This window comes from Saccopteryx leptura, chromosome 1 (assembly GCF_036850995.1).
Source record: "Saccopteryx leptura isolate mSacLep1 chromosome 1, mSacLep1_pri_phased_curated, whole genome shotgun sequence".
In the NCBI taxonomy this organism is placed as follows: domain Eukaryota; kingdom Metazoa; phylum Chordata; class Mammalia; order Chiroptera; family Emballonuridae; genus Saccopteryx; species Saccopteryx leptura.
Genome location: NC_089503.1, coordinates 108,964,039 through 108,979,464, shown reverse-complemented (window position 1 = coordinate 108,979,464; position 15,426 = coordinate 108,964,039). Strand labels below are relative to the sequence as shown.

The window sequence follows — 15,426 nt, the reverse complement described above, 5'->3', positions numbered from 1 at the left end:
TGATTTCACGGCCCCCCTAGACCTTCTCCGCAGCAGTTAAGCGTTCAGGAGAAAATCCCTTCTCCTTATGTGGCGTCTTCGGCTGCATCATTTTGAGAAACAATTTTTAAGAGGCGAAGCACAATAAACCCCCACACTTTTATTTCTCTTATCTGAGATAGCTCTTGAAGTTTCCAACTAATCTTTAAAACGGTTCATTTCTCCCCACTTCCAAGCCTTAACCAATACATTTTTTTAAAAAAAGAGGAAGGGAAAAACAGACCTCCCCTGAGCTACTGGGCAAAAGGGTGTGATTTGTAAGTTTCTAAAAACCCTCCCAGCCTTCCTTATTTTGACAAAGCTACTTAACACTTCAAGCAATGAACTACAGGGCATAAAAGTATAATCTGCGGAGAAAACCTTAATCCTCTGTAGTAACCTATTTGAATCTCCTCAAACACATTGCGGTGTATGGGCCTGGAGAATTAAGTCAATTGTTTGATCTGAGAAGAAAGGCAATTAGGGCTCTCTCTTGATCTTTCTGGTTGAATTCTAGTCAGGGGCAGCCACTGTTCTCAACAGCTTCATTTGAGACCCCTATTATTATAATAATAGAGGTGAGCTACATTGAAGGGCCCTTTTCATTACGAGTTGTTTTATCTGAGAGCTTCCAGCTTCCAATCGTGATGGGCTACTATTCCGCATACAAACGATCAGCTAGCTGTATGGGTTTTTTTTTTCTTAAAGTTCAGTTAAAACTTCTTCCTTAACCTGACAAATATTCCAGCTGATATGGAAAAAAAAAAAAAAAAAAACTTTCAGAAGCAACTATCTGGGTGATGGGACTGCCGTGTTCATTCACCGCTCGGTTATTAGCAGAGATCCGATGAGGGTGTCTCTGGGGCCACTGACAGACAATGGGCAAGGCAACAACGGAGAATCTCGCTGGGTTGGTCTTGGGAGAACACTGAGCCTTCTGTCCTTATTTGCTAACAGCAACTCCCCATTTTCTAAACAGAAGCAGCAATCTAGTTGGAGGTGGCAACTCGGAACTGTGCTTCCATTATACAATTATACGAAACTGAATGAAGATCATTTGTCCACAGCAAGGAATATTGGAAAGGGACTTGCGGCTGGAGATTATAGGGGTCAAATGACTCAAGCCCGTCCCAAGCCACCCATTGGTGACATCACTGATGACCGAGCCCTCCCTTGGGCTTCTGTGGCCGGATCTCATCATCTATATAGAATGAGGCTCCTGAAGCTGGCCCACTTGTCCATTTATGTGAGCTCCCGCGGAGAGGTCTGAGAGCCAGTACTGGGGGAGACGAGAGGACAAGCTCCTCTGCTCCTTGCTGGGGGCCCTGGACTCATGCTGTCCTGCCCTAGCATCTTGTTCCTCACCAAGTCCAAGTGCAGACCAGAGAGGGTGCAGAAGTCCTGGCCTCCGTGGGGCAAGCTCCTCGCCACAGCCTCAGAGTTTGGCAGGAAGGCTGCTCAGAGCAAGCTGTTCTGCTCCAAGGTCACTGAGGCTTGTGGCAGGATGGCAAGGGGCAGTCTGGTTACTTTTATTCAGCCAACAGTAGAGAGCCCACGGTGCCAAGGCAGATCAGGGCCAGTCCTGTGCACCAGGAGCTTGTGGTCCTAGTGAGTGGAGCTGGGGGAGGCAAGAGATTGTAACAATATGGTGAGACAAAAGTGACTTGGGAAAGAACCCAAGATTATATATTTGACTTCAATTTAAGTCCAAGGAAAGGCTTGCAGGAGAAGGTTCTGAGCTGAGACCCTAAACATGAGTAATAGATCGTTAGCAAGGAGGTGGCCAATTTCAAGCAGTATGAAGTCTTTGAGAAAAAGCAGAATGTGTTTAAATATCTGCCACCTGCTCTGTAAGGTGGCACATAGTGTGAGGGGGTGGGGGCCAGAGGAGAGATGGATGTCTGATCCTGAGGGAATTTCATGCTTTATCGGACAGGCAATGGGGAACTCACGAAATATTTTAAACAGAATAGCCTGAACAGATCAATTGTTTAGAGAAAGAACAAGAATGTATGTTTTAGGTTGCTGCATAACAAATGACCACAAATGTAGCTAGCTACTTAGAATAGCATCTCTTCCAGCTAGGTTGGCACATACAGTTAACCATCCAAAAGAATGCGAGCACTGGCACTGTTGGAGTAATTGTTGGGGTGAGGGTGAGGGGAGAAACACTACCATATACATTTGCCACAAGTTTTGAACCTAAATCTAAAATCCAACCTTCCTATGTAATACAGAGGATAAAGGAAGAAAGTACAGGAATACCCCACATCTGGAATGTGGAAAGCCTAGGGGGCAGCTGACTGGATTTCCTCAATTAAAAACAAAGGAGAGCAGAGAAATGTTTTAGATGTAAAGAGATGTGACATAAAAATCAAAGGAAATGCATGGATCAATAATTGCCTGGACAAACCAGCAGTCCATGTGAAGACAGATTGATTATTAGAAGTTATTAAGAAGTTTTTAATCATTTTGTTAGGTATCATAATGATACTGTGGTTAAACAATAAAGTAGCATGGTTGGCCTGAAAAAGGTCTCTTTGTCATGAGGAATAGAATCAACAGCCGGGTAGAGTGACATCCTCTCTCATGGAGGTCCGACCTCCTGACTCCCACCCTTCCTTTGGAAGGAAAGATCCTTCCTATGGTACTTTATGTACATGGGTGTATTTCCTTTTTTAACAGTAAGCTCCTTGAAGACAAGGACTCCGCTAATCTTCCATGCCCAAAATATAAGATGCTATAAATACTAATAAATCTTAGAATGTTCCCCAAACCCTTAATTCCTAAGGATTTGCTTTATTTCATGATGGTTATATTTTAACAGCTGACCTAAACTAGGGGATATCAACCAGGGGTGATTTTGTCCTTAGGGGATATTTGGCAATATCTGGAGATACTTTCAGCTGTCACAACTGGGGGAAGGGATGCTCCTGAATTAGTGGGTAGAGGCCAGGAATGCAACTGAACACCCTACAAGCACAGGATTGTCCCTCCTGTCCCAACAAAGTCAACAGTGCCAGGTTGAGATACCTTGTCCTGCTCAGTGTCCTGCAGGGTCTACCTTAGGCATGGCCAACATATGGCCCACGGGCCGGATTAAATTTTTAATATTCTCTGCTACTTTAAAATCTCAGCTACTCAGAAATGAAAGTGTCTTTGATTATTGGAAATCGAGATATTTAAGAAGATAGTGATACGCAAAAAAGAATTCCACGTGACTAATCTAGGATTAACTTCCAATAATTAGTCTAATGGATTCGCGATTAAAAAATTCCATTATAAAGATTTACAACTTCTTTTTTTTAAAAATTCCATTATAAAGATTTACAACTTTTGTACTAGTCTGTACTCGATATGAACTGTTTGATGTTTAGCGGTGATGTGAAACCCACATTCTTTTAGGCAGAGTTTGCCAGTGCGCACCTAAGGTCAAACAATTCATTATTTTTGTGGTCAAGTGTATTGAATCAAGTGGCATTAAAGCATAGACAATAGCTGCAGTTGATAACTGAAAACGTGTCCAGGCTGTTTGTAAAACAAAATAATTGTTTTATTTGCGATATAACTTCTTCAAGCTTATTCTATTAATTAAATATTGTTTCGATTGCGATAGTTTGGATATTTATATGGTATGTAATTATATTATTAAAATAATATTGTATATTAAAATTTTTTCACTCCCATCTATTCATAAACAAATTACATAATAAAATTTTGTTTACTTAAACGAACGTTTTTGTATTTAACATTTTAAATTTTAATATTTCGTCTGGCCCATGAAGAAAGTTTTCTAATCTGTCCCGGGCGCAAAAACTGTTGGCCACGCCTGGACTACCTCCTCTGTAGCCTCCAGATCTGTTCTACCCCAGCTCCCCAAGCCCAGTGCGATTCAGGCCTTCATCACAGACAGTTCCCATGGAATAACACAGGTTCCTAACCCACATTCCTCCCACCTAATCCTGCTGCTCCCTTGGAAGGAAATGTCTTCCCCCATCACACAAGCTCCCTCACCTTCAAAGTTCAGTGACCTCAGGCAGAAACTGCTCTGTGAAGCTGTCCCTGTCTGGTCTCCTCTCCCTCCCTCCCAGTCTCATTCAGGGGCACTTTGTCTGTAGAGGCACCACAATTTGATGCTGGCTTTGGCATTTTGATGCACATGAAAGGGTAGTAAAAGTGCTTGTTTTAAAAAAAAGTTCAAATTTTTCCCTTGCTTTTTTGCTTTTGCTCATAACATTTTCAAGAACACTCAATGAAACCAGGATTCTTCCCCTTCCAGTTCTGCTATCTGTGGGGAAAGGTGGACACCAGGGCTGTCTTTTCTTATAAGTACCGTCTCATATTTTTATGATTAACAAATGTAAAACCCTTAGAGAGTTCTCTCTACCTCGGAATTCCCTCTAACGTGTATGCAACATGCGTAGGTGCATGTGTTTTGTTCACTGCTGTAGCCCCAGAGCCTAGAACAGTTCCTGAAATATATTAGGCACTCATTATATATATGCTAAAATAACAAATGAAGGCACATTTTTAAAAACGTTTTGCTTTTATTAATAAGAAACCAGGAGTGTTCAGTTTAAAACAACATTTTTTTTTCAATGTCATGTCTTTTAATGTAACATTAGCCCTTTGCTGCAGGGACCACTTTGAACTGATGCAAGCTATGAACCCTGTCTTCCAGTGCCCCCTCAAACCCAAATACACACATAACATTTCAGAAGGTTCTGAGCCTTCCCTAAAGTCCATTAATAAACTTCTTAAAGGGTCTGCTGACCCCAGGGTGAGAGAGTGTGGCTTAATGTGTCATTTGGCTTAGAATCATGATTTCGCCCCTATTCTAATGATTCAAAGAATATATGTGACTCAAATACATCTTTCCCCCTCCCATCGGCTAGTTAAACGTTAAGAGATTCTATCTACAAAGGATTCACTGCTTAGAGAAGTTTAAATTCAATATTTGCAGCTGAGAACTTGTAAACATCGAGATGAAGGCTAAAAAATCTAGTTAATAATCCAGATTTCAGAAAAGGATGTTAGTAGAGAACAGTCCAAATATCTGGTAAAGGGAATTTTCCACTTGTTAGCTAAAAGTCTAGAGTAACAATCTCAGACAGAGATAGAAAAACAGGATCTATTCCACATAGAATAAACTTCTTAAATTTTATTGTTTAAAGAAAAAAATAAAAGAGAATATGCATATTCACTAAAGTGAAGCTTTCCATTAAAAAGAAGAGAAATCAAATACTTGGTAATAAAAACTATCCAGCTAAAAACAGAATATAATATCAGTAAAACAACAATAGTGATTTCACTTTGGGTTTTATTTCAACGGTCACACTTCATTCATTGAATGTAGGAAAACTAGGCTAACTCTCAATGGGCAACAGTCACAGTTATTAAGCAAGTAAATACTCCAGCACTTCCGTGTCCTCCTTTATTTCTTTATGTCTTCGGTCTCATCTGGTTCCTTCTCTTGATGTTCTCTTTCCCACCTCATTTCTTTTAACTCTTGTCTGTATTTCCGTTCAATGAACCGCTTCTGATGGGCCATCTGGGGAAAGTTATCTGACACGAGGAGATATATTTTATACTTAATAAAGGATAGCCACTAGTGCAAAGAATGATGCAAACTAAACACATGCAAACACATATTCATATCAATACAGACAGCTGTATTTTGTAAGGCAGGGAGAAAAGAAAACATTGCACATTTTCTTCTCTTATTCTTTTCTCACTCAGAAACACCCTGGATATGTGGCTCAGCACCCTGATCCTAGACTGCAGTGTATGACGTGACCTTGAGTTTTGAAGGCACCAAGACGTACTGAAATGTTAGAACACGTACATGCAGTGTCTGACTGAGTCCAGGCAGACATTTTAACACAGTTCTCTAAGCAAGAAGTGATTTTCAGTGAGATAGTAAAGAATATAGTAAAATGTAGTAGTATGTTTTCACAAAGCTCAAATCAAAAAGTTCAAGAAAGTAAGAATATCACACCATTATTTACAAAGAATTAAAGTTTCTGAAAAAAGCAAAAAAAAAACGATATTGTGGACTAAAGGAGGCTATATTCTAAGTCACTATTTCTGATCATTTTATTTCTAAAGTTTACCATGAGAAGCCCAGAATTATATCAGCAACAACTCAAATAAAGGAAACACATCACATAATGTTACTTTGATTTTTAACCCTGTGCGAGAGTGTTGACACAAGTAAAAATCCTGATTTAAGATTTTTTACATTTACTACTTTGTAATATAATATATTATATGTAATATAACTCGGTTTGTAATATAAACCGAGTATAGCAATACAGTAAGAAATCAAGTACGGAACGAGAAATAGTCATTTCACAGTCTCTTGGTCAACAAACACATACTTCAACAACAAACTCACAACAGGATGCAAGCATGAATAAGAGCAACACAAGTTATTCGGTCATGTGGGGAAAATGACACGGTCCTGCCCAGCCGGGTAAGGGCCTGTTACATATAAGAGGTTCTACTTCGTATTTAAAGCACAAAGCAGCAGAGATGCAGAGAACACAGACTGCCTGGTGAAAAGCAATGTTCTTTGTGAAGGATGAAGCATAATAAAAGTGGATATAAATATAAACCATATTCCTAACACCCCCCCTTTATACAGCATCTTACCCTCCCCCCAGACAAGGGCGGGGACAGGGACAAGGGGGACAGGAAAAGCACCTGAAAGGCAGATGGGTGAGTCAGGAAAGACCTTGAACATCTGAGAGTCAGTGATTATTTTAAACAAAAGGGAAACATAATGACATCTGTGTTTTAGAAATAAAGCAGTAATAAAATTCTAACCCCCAAATGATATTAAACTGAATCCTCTTATACTGTATAAAACATAGGTTTCAAGTATTCTATGTATTTTTAAAATTATAAGTCAAACAAATCCCAAAAAGTTAGCCGTGGAGCAAGTTTCTACAAATAAGCCTTATTTCCTCAGTAGCTTCTACCATAAAACTAACAAATCCCACCACTCAGAGCTAGTCAGTGATAACCTTTTAGGATATATCCTCATAGCCCTTTTCCCATGAAGTCGTTATACTCCACACTGTAGATGTGTACATGTATTATTATTACACATACACACAAATACTTAAAATTATTCCCCCTCCACCCTTACACTGTGACAGTACACAATAGGTTTTATGGGTATACTTATTTTCACTTATTCTAGCATATGCATTTTCTCATATCATTAACCTTCAAATATACAGGGTGGAGCAAAAGTAGGCTTACAGTTGTTTGTATGGAAAATAATACAATAATTAATAAATAATAAAAAAAAATAAACTGTTTTGTATACTCATAATTGTAAACCTACTTTTGCCACACCCTATATTATTTTAATGGCTGTAAAATATTACATGTGAATAAAGGAAAAGTTGGTGAACTGCTGCCTGCAGGCCAAATACAGCCCCCACCCATTTAGGTAACTAAGGTGTTAATAGAACCAACACCCAACATTTGCATGCTCTCCAGGCCTGTGGGCCACAATGGCAAAGTCCAGGCAGGGTGACAGCCCACCTGGCCTGCAAAGCCTAACTATTTACTCTCTGAATCATTACAGAAAATGTGTGCCAACCCCAACAATATCCTATAGTTTATTTAGACACGCAGTCTGATTTATATATTTCTGTTTATTGACTATTATATATCAAGTTGTCACGATTATCATGGTACGATTACTGGTTGACTCCAAAAAATTAAATCTCTGGACCAAAGGGTATGAAACTTCTTTACGAATCAGATACATAGAGCCAAAGTGCTTCCCAGCAGTTTAAACAATTCACTCCTACCAGTTCAGGTGTGGGGGTCAGACTCCGAACAGGTTCTCTCTCCAGTACTGTTTTATCATTGAAAGCAAACAAAAAAAGAAAACTCTAAAAATAACCTTTAACAATCTTAGAGTGGAAAATGGAATCTCACTTCTATTTCGGTATGTGCTTGTGCATTTATATATAATAAATGAGCAAGTTCGCCCACAGGGTCAGGAGAACAGTGTCAGTGAGGAGTCCTTGGACAGCGGCCCTGAGAACGCTAGCTTCTCCCCCATGGACAACCCCCCCCCCATGCCCAGGATCAATGCGGTGCTGACTACACATGGCTGCTGGCCCTCTGTCCTTCCTGGAACCTCTCCCACGGCCGAGACTCGAGGACCTTCACTCGCAGCCTTTGCACTGTGCTCTCTCCCAATGTAGCTGGCACTTGAAGCAATTGGACTTGCTTTGTCATGCTTTGCCCCCTGGTGCTGCTGTGCAGCACAGTACAGACACCTCAGAAGGAAAGTTCCTTGCACTAAACCAGGGGTCCCCAAAATTTTTACACAGGGGGCCAGTTCACTGTCCCTCAGACCGTTAGAGGGCCAGACTATAAAAAAACTATGAACAAATCCCTATGCACACTGCACATATCTTATTTTATTTATTTATTTTTTATTTTATTTTATTTTATTTTGTATTTTTATGAAGTTAGAAACGGGGAGGCAGTCAGACAGACTCCCGCATGCATCCGACCAGGATCCACCTGGCATGCCCACCAGGGGGAGATGCTCTGCCCATCTGGGGCGTTGCTCTGTTGCAACCAGAGCAATTCTAGCACCTGAGGCAGAGGCCATAGAGCCATCCTCAGCGCCCGGGCCAACTTTGCTCCAATGGAGCCTTGGCTGCAGGAGGGGAGGAGAGAGACAGAGAGGAAGGAGAGGGTGAGGGGTGGAGAAGCAGATGGGCGCTGGGGAAGGGCGGAGAAGCAAATGGGCGCTTCTCCTGTGTGCCCTGGCCAGGAATCGAACCCGGACTCCTGCATGCCAGGCTGACGCTCTACCACTGAGCCAACCGGCCAGGGCCACATATCTTATTTTAAAGTAAAAAAACAAAATGGGAACAAATACAATATTTAAAATAAAGAACAAGTAAATTTAAATCAACAAACTGACCATTATTTCAATGGGAACTATGCTCGTCTCACTGACCACCAATGAAAGAGGTGCCCCTTCCAAAGTGCGGCGGGGGCAGGATAAATGGCCTCAGGGGGCCGCAGTTTGGGGACCTCTGCACTAAACCTTCCATTTACAAAGGCTAGGGCCCTCCGTGGTCAATCATGGAATGAAGTTTCTTCTCCCCAGCCATCTCACTCTTGGGTATCTCCCTCACAGAACTCAAAGCATCAATATATAGATACTTATTGTCAATAGTGATAAAGAACAAAAAACAAAGTGTCCACCAATAATAAGAATAAAACCAGAATAAACCAAGGCACATTCTCGGCATGAGCGTAATGCAGATGTTAAGCGAGAATGAACTAAAGTCACCATAAACTGCAAGGCTGCCCAAAATGAGCAGAAATAGATGAGTAAGAAAAGAAAGATGAATAGAAGTATGTAAATATCATCCCGTTTTAATAAAACAATGGCCAAAAACGAAAAAGAAAGATTCTTTGCATGTGTAAGACCTTAGAAATACTTGGAAAGAAACACGTTGGGCTGCTCACCTGGGCTGAGTGCGACTGTGCAGAAAAGGAACATGAACATCAGAGGCAACCAGAAACACTTTTTAAAATTATAAGCCCAATTTATACATACCTCACATTCTACTACACTCTCCGTGAAGACTTCAATGAAGAAAAGATCACATTTTATCAGTACTTACCATTTTTCTATTTTCCCATTTTCTTTCCATAAAACACTCATTACATTATGAACATATAATTAGAGAAAAAGAGATAGGCTTACATTTTTCAAGTGCATCCATCGCTGCTCCCATTTCCGCTTGCTGAATACTATTAAGTAAAATATAGGTAAGATACACTTTAATTCAAAGTTGTTGTTTTTTTCAAAAACAAATGGTATGGGTACAAATTATTCAGGCTGATTTTCATGTTTGGTACATAAAATTTCATCTGATTACTTCTGCTGTCACACACCGAATTGCACAGATAGGAACAGACACAGGGGCACGCAGAAATGTCATTTATATGCACAAAGCCTGTTTGAGTTATTCATTCCACACTCTTAATACTGCAATAAAATGCCTTCCATTTACATTACGTTTGAAGTATTTCCTACTTAAATTTTCACACCCTCTGTGGAAAGCTTAAAAAGGCAGAGCAAACAAATATATGGATAGACAGACTTCTAATCATTTCTCAGTTTAACATATAGATTAGAGGGTTCAAAGAAAGGTGATAATACACATAATTCTTGCACCTGAAGATGTTAGCATTTCCACAAAGCTCGAATAGCTCTAAGAGGTCAAATGTTTAATGACTGTGTCATACAGGACATGTTTCCTAAAACGCTTGCAGCCATGTGGGGTTCTCTACTGGGCAAATGAAACAGGACAGGCCTTACCTGTGCACTAGGTAATGCGGTTTTCTCTAGGCAGCCAAAGCCCCCTAGGCAATGGTATTCCCACTGTCCCAGGCAGACTCTCAAGTTTGGGGCTGGGCTTGGTGGGGACATAGGATTTACTTCTTTACCCTCGGACATTCTATACTCTAACTTTAACAAGTCAGTAGATTGAAAACACCAAGCAGGGACTTGTCAGACACACAGGATGTTCATCTGAAGGAGTTAAAGCATCGTCATCGTCATCGCATACCTTGGTCCCTTCCCACAGCCTATCCTTTCTCCCTTGAAGTAAACAGCCACCGTGTAGGTTCTCGCGTGGGAGGGCCCCACCGTTTGCAGGGTCCTGAGAGTGAAAAGGAAAAAGATGATTAGTTGCTCTTGCTAATCTATAACTACAAGAAAAATCATGTCCTTATTGCTTAGACAGAGAAAGGTAAAAATAACAAGACAATTAGAGGTGCAAGATTTTTATTTGCTAAGCCTGACAAATATAGAGAGCTTGAAATAGGAAATTTTAAAAATTCTAACACTAGATTTACATATATTTTCCCCGAAAGTATAAATAGCATAAATTATAAATAGCATCTGAAGGCTACCAGTGAAGTGTAAAGTGTTTTTAAGTAGTTTCAAAGAGTTCATATTCCAAATGTCATAAAAGGACAAACTTTTATCAGTGAAAAGTTAACAACTGCAGTCTATTCATTGTTCTTCAGTGCTAATCATGGCTAAAAACAATAAGTATCTAGTCTGACCAGGCAGTGGCGCAGTGGCTAGAGCATTGGACTGGGATGCAGAAGGACCCAGGTTCAAGACCCTGAGGTTGCCAGCTTGAGCACGGGCTCATCTGGCTTGAGCAAAAAGCTCACCAGCTTGGATCCAAGGTCGCTGGCTTGAGCAAGGGGTTACTCGGTCTGCTGAAGGCCCGCGGTCAAGGCACATATGAGAAAGCAATCAATGAACAACTAAGGTGTCACAATGAAAAACTGATGATTGATGCTTCTCATCTCTCTTCGTTCCTGTCTGTCTGTCCCTATCTATGGCTCTCTCTGACTCTCTCTCTGTCCCTGTAAAACAAACAAACAAACAAACAAACAAACAATAAGTATCTGGCAATACACCTCAAAGCCATGTCTGAATGGCTCCACATCCTTTATGGACTCTTTCTGATGCCCGTTATCTTATCTGAAAGATCAGAAAATCTGTTTAATTTCTGAGACATCTGAGATCATTTCAAAGGTACTCCATTGTGCTGAGGACACAACACAACTGCTGAAAAACAAAACTCCAGGTCCTCCGGACTTTAATGCCACAGTGCAGATCTGAAATGCAGGGAAACTGATAACTCCACAGGAAAGGGAAATTAAAAGTAGCCCACAAAAGATAACGGAATAAACACGTTCATCGTGAAAAAATTATGTAAAACAAGCCTTCATCTCGATGAGAAAGAACAAACTGCGTCCCTCCATCTGGGGCTTTATGAGAAGGGAGCAGTCATTTCCTCTGGGCGTGTGCTCTCCTGGGATGAAAGCCCCCGGGGCTTCTTCAAGGCAGCACTTACACGGAAATCATCCTGCGCCCGGAGAACTTGTCCATCCTCATTTTATTTATTGAACATTAATATCACTTTGATGAGAAAATACTGTGAGCCTTATATGTAATACAGTTGGGATATTCATTATTAGGCACATATTAAAGTACTCTTTCTAAACATTTGGAGTTTTTTTGCAATAAAGGAAGTATTGTTTAGCGGTGATGGCTTCTTGGGACAATTTATAGTAGCTTGTTGTGGGTTGACACACATTTCTCTTGGCCTCTTTTTCTTTTAGCAAAAAAGCCTATATCATGTTGTGGCCATTAAATAAAAACATAAAAACATAATGAAATCCCCTGCTGCCCCTCGGTGTGTTCCCTTGAGAGTTCTGAAGTTGGAGAAAGTCCACAGGGAACACTCAATATTCCCAGACGTGCATGCCGACGACCCTGTGTGCGCAGACAAGGGGCAAATGGCTGTGGTAACAGAATTTTAACCATCCTCAAACATGCACATCCAGGTAATGCCTTGGGAGGCACCTCACCTATTTTGATAACTCTTCCTTTTTGTAATTCCTCTTTGAAACCATTTCTGAATCAACGGACGAATGCCTCAAGATAATTACTCTACTTCAGAGTCAAACCTCCTGTTTTCATCAAAGGTGGTATTATGTGTGGAGTGACCTGCATTCCTTTTGAATATCTGGCTAACACTCAAAGAATACAGATCTGTCGCTAAACGTATTCAAAAGTACTCGCAGCTTTTGATATACATTCTGAGAAGGAAAGTTCCGAATATCTGAATAACACAGCAGCCTGCAGCCGGAGAGGCCGCTGGGCCCCACAGAGGGGAGGGACACCCAGGTCCCGTAACAAATTAAGCAGATACAATCTTCTGATCAAATGAACAGCAGAGGTTACAGGAAATAAGAAGACAAATATAAAAATGTATATAAAAACAACCTCATCTAAATTGTTCTTATCTTGGGTCTCCTAATCTTAGTATGTCTTCCTTGGAGGAAGTAGTTCAAACAGCATTTTAGAGATGAAAAAAAAGCTTGATACTCAAATGTGACCCATTTACTTAAAGCTAAAAGGCTGAGAAGCCCAGAGAGTTTCAGGGTGGGGTGAATCAGAGTTGAAAGTCTCACGGCAGACCTTCATCAGGGTCATCCCTCCGTGATTAGCTTTCCTCCAACCAACCTGGGCATCAACTCTGAGCTCATGGGATCCCACGGCCTGTGGGCAGGCAACACTCACTTGTACAGAGGAATGTCTGGCTCCTTTCCTTCCGTCCTAAGTGTCAAGCAACACTGCTGAAGCTGGGATTTGGGGTCATTCCAATCCTGATTCAAAATGAACTCCTGTAACAAGTCCCCAAAAAGCATTTAGTAATGGCTTCTGAGACCATCAAGCGTAAAGTGTACAACCAATTTAAATTTTATATGAACTTACTTTTAATCGTGGAAAGAAACAAACATTCATGAAAGTATGAACATATTCCAAGTCCTTGTCAATGTACAGAGCTGCAATAAATGCTGAAAAAGAGAACATTTAAAAATAAACCACGACTCACTGCCATTTACCAGAAGGAGTAAGAGACCTAGAGGTTTAAGGAACATTTTAATAAGGTTTTCAACTTCCAGGCCCTCTGTATTCTTCAGCATTACCATTTCATCTTTCTTGAGACAAGAACTACTCTTTACCGCTAATATTAGAAGCAACAATATAGATGTGTGATTAAGATGCAAAGTCACAGAGTACAAAGACTAAATTACGTTTGGCAAAGGGCTAAATGAATAGTTAGTTAAAATGATAGGCTAAATGCTATTGTACAGCAGGGGAAGAATGATGTCTGGGAACACAGCCATGTTAACACCAAATGAATCAAAATGAAACGTGAAGATCAGATAGGACACCAGAATGAGCACACCCTCGGGACTGCCATACTCAACACCGATTTGAGGAAGTCGCCTGTTTACAAGGGTCTGTGTTACATTCCATGAACAGAAATAATACAATTTATAATTCAATCTACCAAAACACAGAAAAATATAATCCTAGGCCTGATAACTGTAACAGTATAGCTAACTTCCCATTAATAAATGGCGACCTCAAAAAGCACTTTCTTAAAAGATACCTTAACCACGTAAACAATAGCAAGTTTAAAAGAATAAAAATAGCTTTCATTGAGCTAAAAAAAAAAAAAAGCCAATGAGAAGGATCACTAAACTTAATTTTTTAAATAATTTTTATCTTTAAGATACTTTTCTTTTATAGAAAAAGATGCTTTTCCAGGTTCTTAGATTGCCTTTGCACTTTGTAAATGAGCTGCTTTTGAATGGAAGACTTCCATATCTGCATATAATTCCATTGTCAAAAATACCCTAACACTGAAAAGTTCCAAGGCCCAGTGCACGGCCCACTCATTTTAAAGTAATATCAGAAGGGCCCTGGCCGGTTGGCTCAGCGGTAGAGCGTCGGCCTAGCGTGCAGAGGACCCGGGTTCGATTCCCGGCCAGGGCACACAGGAGAAGCGTCCATTTGCTTCTCCACCCCTCCGCCGCGCTTTCCTCTCTGTCTCTCTCTTCCTCTCCCACAGCCAAGGCTCCATTGGAGCAAAGATGGCCCGGGCGCTGGGGATGGCTCTGTGGCCTCTGCCTCAGGCGCTACAGTGGCTCTGGTCGCAATATGGCGACGCCCAGGATGGGCAGAGCATCGCCCCCTGGTGGGCAGAGCGTCGCCCCTGGTGGGCGTGCCGGGTGGATCCCGGTCGGGCGCATGCGGGAGTCTGTCTGACTGTCTCTCCCTGTTTCCAGCTTAAGAAAAAAAAAAAATAAATAAATAAATAAATAAAGTAATATCAGAAACAATCAATTCCGTGTATAATCCTTTAGTTAGCTGTAATAGGATTATTCATCATGCTAACAGACCGTATCAGAAAGTGTAAAAGATGACTTTATCCACAGAACTATGAGCCCAGACAAAACAATGGTTAATAGTTTTAGTACTCAGTGAGTAAATTATCTTTCTTTCTTTCTTCTATGTCCCTATATAAAGGCAGCTTGGTGGCAAAATAAATAAATATCTAAGATTCACTACTAGCAATCTTTATATTCTGTTAGTGTTTCCACAAAGGGATGTGATGCCCGAGAAGGATAAATGTTGGTCCTTTTGATTTAAACCCTGAATTTGCAGGTTAAGAGAAAAGCTTCATGCTACAGGACTCACATTCCAGAAGGTCTGCCAACGTCTTGGTCCTGAGGGCCACAGGCCTCTTGGTCTTGTCGTTGGTGATGGCGTATTCCTGCATGCCCAGCTCCTCTGCAACCTTGGCTTGAGTTCTGTTATTCACCAAAGAGCTTCGCAGTAACTGGCCAAAAGGAATCAAGGTGCATTTAGAAACCATTTCACTGTTGGGGTCTCCTTTGCTTCTGGTGCTGGGACCAGCCGGCGTGAGACCACTTCCCTGAGAGGGACACAGGGGAACTGACCGCTTA

At 41.0% G+C, this 15,426-nt stretch overlaps 1 protein-coding gene across 7 annotated transcripts in view; it reads right to left on the bottom strand.

Moving 5' to 3' along the window:
• Positions 1-4,566: 4,566 nt before the first annotated feature.
• The window catches only part of DROSHA (drosha ribonuclease III), a 128,608-nt gene continuing 117,748 nt past the window's right edge, over positions 4,567-15,426 (bottom strand). For 6 of the 7 annotated variants that reach the window (XM_066373939.1, XM_066373984.1, XM_066373974.1 and 3 more), the window contains 6 exons: positions 15,158-15,299; positions 13,382-13,464; positions 13,187-13,290; positions 10,647-10,739; positions 9,779-9,825; positions 4,567-5,583 (listed from right to left, as the gene is read on the bottom strand). In XM_066373939.1, coding sequence (XP_066230036.1) covers positions 5,453-5,583; positions 9,779-9,825; positions 10,647-10,739; positions 13,187-13,290; positions 13,382-13,464; positions 15,158-15,299 — 600 coding nt within the window. In that variant the 3' untranslated portion in view covers positions 4,567-5,452. Of the gene's footprint in view, positions 5,584-9,778; positions 9,826-10,646; positions 10,740-13,185; positions 13,291-13,381; positions 13,465-15,157; positions 15,300-15,426 lie in introns of those variants that run through there. The other variant, XM_066373993.1, reaches the window with a different exon arrangement.